Consider the following 4,080-nt stretch of genomic DNA (forward strand, 5'->3'; position numbering starts at 1 on the left):
TATTAATGTATTAATATTTAATCATCTTAATAATATATTAACTAATGTATATATATAAAAAAAAAATTATATATATTTTTTTAATATAATACAGAAGATTCTATTTCAGATAAATGCTGTTCTTTTGTTTTACTTTCTATTCATCAAAAAATCCTGAAATAAAAGTGTAAATAACTGTTTTCAACACTGATAATAATCATAAATGTTTCTTGATCATCACATCATCATATTAGAGTGATTTCTGAAGGATCATGTGACACTGAAGACTGGAGTAATGATGCTGAACATTCAGCTTTTTTTTTATCAAAAAAATTAGAGACTAATGTCTAAAAACATTACCGATCCAAAACATTTGACTGTAAGTGAACACACTCTTACTCTATATTCAACGCTCACGGGACACTCGACTGATTTCACTCTGAGTTTGACTTTAGCATGTGAACATTTTCTCTTCTGCTCTATAAACACCTGTACTGCGTTAGACTAAACTGGGAAGGGTCATAAGCACTTTGTCCTATTGTTAGTTTAACTGCTCCTATTATACTCATTTGTAAGTCGCTTTGGATAAAAGCGTCTTGTAAATGAATAAATGTAAATGAACATCTCATTAAGACTAATGCGACGCTGTTCTCAAAACTACATGTTTCACCGTGTCCAAGATTCCAGCGACAAATAGTTTGTCCACACTAGACGTGACGCGGCTGTGAGATGCGTCAAAATCAATCAAAACCCACAGCCAATCAGAACAGCGTGTGTGCGGGGTCCGACAATCAGAACAGCGTGTGGGCGGGGTCAGCCAATCAGAACAGCGAGTGGGCGGGGTCAGCCAATCAGAACAGCGAGTGGGCGGGGTCAGCCAATCAGAACAGCGTGTGGGCGGAGTCTCACGGCACCAGAGCGTAATCTCGACGGCACTCTCAAGACAATGGATAAGTCGCTACATAATCAAATTCACTAATATTACACCATTTAAACATTATTAAAAACACATAGGCTACTGAGTTACTAAAACAATCTTTGTCAAAGAATACACTTGTTTGTTCACAGTTTGAACGTTCTTGTTTCCATTTGTTTAATTTGAAGATCTGAGGTGAATTATCCACTGTTGCTTTTACAGCCTCAAAGCTGGAGCACTAAATGATATTCAGAGTCACATGACACGCTTTTAACATTAAATAAAGTACATAAACAGCACCTGAGATCATCATCGCCACACTTTGTGTTTGTTGTTCCAGCGCGACGTCGCAGAAAAATAGAAACCGTTTCTAAAACAGAATCATCGCGTGTCGCCGTCGCGGCTGGATAGGACACACACTGATTAACATGGAGAAGAACCTTATATCGCGCGTCGCGCCGCGTGTGGTTAGCACACGGTTTCAGAAAGCATCAGTTTAATGCGACTCACGTGGAGGTGATGGTCCTGAATCGCTCCTGTCCGGCTGTATCCCAAATCTGCAACTTGACTTTCTCCCCGTTTATTTCCACCGTGCGAATCTTGAAGTCCACGCCGATCGTGGTGATGTAGCTTCCTGCAACGACACAGAAATCAGCATAAAAATCACTAAATCATCCTGGAAATAAGCTCAATGCTGCTGATTATTTTGAGTAGGGCTGCACAATATATCGAAATGATCAAAATATAATATATATATAATGTATATTATCGCAACGGCTTGCAATAACTGGGGTCATGAATAAAAGACAAGCTCTCGGCTGAATAACTTTTGTAGCTTTAATAAGAATCAGGATATATTTAATTCATACAGTGAAAACTAATCAGTGTTTTATTTTTACATTTGATTATTGAGTTTGTGTTGTTAATAACCCTAATGTAGGATAACCTGAACCCCGAGGTTTACACTGATGTTAAAATAACACTAATTATATACAGTAAAACACTGATGTTCACTGTCAGAAGCTGTAGGGATGTTTTACTGTCACAATAAGAATGTGAAACGCATATGTAGGTTATATAATTTTAAATATATTTTAAAGGTAATTTAAGTTTATCTCATTTTTCTTCAATATCGTGCAGCCCTGATTTTTAGCATAACCCTCCATAAATCTGCATGCATCTCAATGGATATACTTATTTTTCATAGATTTGTAAGCTTTATTACTCGCTGTAACCTTTCTTACATTAACCAGCATTAAATTATGTAGAACAGCATGACCTACAGCAGTGTCCGTATGTGTGTGTGTGTGTGTGTGTGTGTGTGTGTGTGTGTGTGTGAGTGTGAGTGTGTTAGTAATCAGTTTTAGTGACAGTAATGTGGCTCTGTATCTTCTTTCACAGTTAATGTTTGTTAAAAGCACATGTGACGTGTTGATCCTACCCGAAAACGTGTTATCAGCGAATCTCAGGAGTAAACTGCTTTTGCCGACACCTGTGGACACACAGACATTAGAGTTCACAGCTTTACACCGAAAACATATTACATGACATTCATGAGCTCTTTCTGTGCTTTTATAGTGTGTGTGTGTGTGTGTGTGTGTGTGTGTGTGTGTGTGTGTGTGTGTGTGTGTGTGTGTGTGTGTGTGTGTGTGTGTGTGTGTGTGTGTGTGTGTGAGAGAGTGAGTGGAGTGAGTGTTTGTGTGTGAGAGAGAAAGTGTGAATGTGTGTGTGAGAGAGAGAATTGAATTGAGAGTGTGTGTGTGTGTGTGTGTGTGTGTGTGTGTGTGTGTGTGTAAGAGAGAAAGTGTGTGTGTGTGTGTGTGTGTGTGTGTGTGTGTGTGTGTCATTACATGCCAACATCTCAACATTAAGTAAAATAATGTCTCCTCATAAATCAAATGCTTAATATTTAACACCACATTTGATGTTCATACACACATTCTGCACATTCTGTCACATACACTTCAAATAATATGCTAATCAGTGTAACATATTCATATTCTACCTTATTAGATAATAAAAAATGAATTTCAGAACACACCCAGACTGAATGACTCTAAACTCAGTTGACAGGCCCATTACATCAGTTAAAGCAGAAACAATAACAATGTCATTTATAAGCTGTCAAATCACTCAAAGTCTGCATTACGTGTGTATCCAGCGCAAAAAGCCCGGGTTAGGTCGTTATAGTGAATGTAAATGTCGTTGTAAGCGACTGAGGCCTGTTTCCGTTTCTCATCCCCGCTGTTTCCTTACCGCTGTCCCCGATGATGAGCAGCTTGAAGAGGTAATCATAGTCCCGCGCCATGGCCCCCCGCACAACGAGCCCGCTCAGGACCCAAAACCCTCCTGCTCCTCCTCTCCCGGCGGAGAGGCTGTCGTATATGAGCTTTATCGTCTCCCCGGGTTATTTTGAGCGGTGTGTGTGAGTGTGTATGTGTGTGTGTTTCGGACGGAGACTCTCACACACCCATCAACACTCACGGCGGATCTGATGCCGCTGCTCGCAGCCGCTCAAACAAACCCCGCCCACTAGAACTCGCGATGACTCACTGCGCATGCGCACAAATCACAGCGGTAGTGCAGAAGATCCTCCAGCAGGGGGAGTTAAAGAGGCGTCTATATATACACTATTCAAACCAAAAATTATTCAGACACTAGATATCATTTTTTATATTTTTCTACTAGTGTGTGCACGATATTATAGTTCATTAATGTAAGTGAGGAGAGCAGAATAAAGTAAACTGTGACATATTATACCCAAATATTCTTCATACAGAGACTACCTGTGACATTTATAATACAGAAATGATTGGGACACTTTGAGCTGATCATGTTTTGCTGAAGTGTGTTGTCTTTAATTGCTAATGCTCTTTTTACACACAGACTGAACAAAATGAAGCATTGCTTGGTGATTGGTTGAGCTAAACTGGTATTATCTAATTGTGTAGTTAAATTTAACAGCTGTCAGATATTCAACATAATTCATGTGTGAGACAGTCTAACAGAAGGACGGACAAAACCAGTCAAATATCAACTGAGCTCTGCTCATATTTTATCACCATTTTCTAAACTATAGCGAATAAACTGATGATAATGTGAGAAATGTTGAAGAAATTTTGGTTTGACTGTATATAATATAATATACTGTATATATATAATTAGTGTTCAAAGGTGTCTAAATA

At 38.8% G+C, this 4,080-nt stretch overlaps 1 protein-coding gene across 1 annotated transcript in view; it reads right to left on the bottom strand.

Moving 5' to 3' along the window:
* Window positions 1-3,399, bottom strand: part of LOC308686594 (ras-related protein Rab-35) — a gene marked incomplete at its 3' end in the record, with an annotated part of 16,448 nt that extends 13,049 nt beyond the window's left edge. The window contains exons 1-3 of the mRNA XM_081395025.1: window positions 3,152-3,399; window positions 2,337-2,387; window positions 1,406-1,529 (exon numbers count right to left, since the gene is read on the bottom strand). Of these exons, the coding sequence (XP_081251151.1) occupies window positions 1,406-1,529; window positions 2,337-2,387; window positions 3,152-3,203 (227 nt within the window). The remainder of the gene's footprint in view (window positions 1-1,405; window positions 1,530-2,336; window positions 2,388-3,151) is intronic.
* Between the last annotated feature and the right edge of the window lie 681 nt (window positions 3,400-4,080).

This window comes from Scardinius erythrophthalmus, assembly GCF_964197995.2.
Source record: "Scardinius erythrophthalmus genome assembly, contig: HAP1_SCAFFOLD_479, whole genome shotgun sequence".
Lineage (NCBI taxonomy): Eukaryota > Metazoa > Chordata > Actinopteri > Cypriniformes > Leuciscidae > Scardinius > Scardinius erythrophthalmus.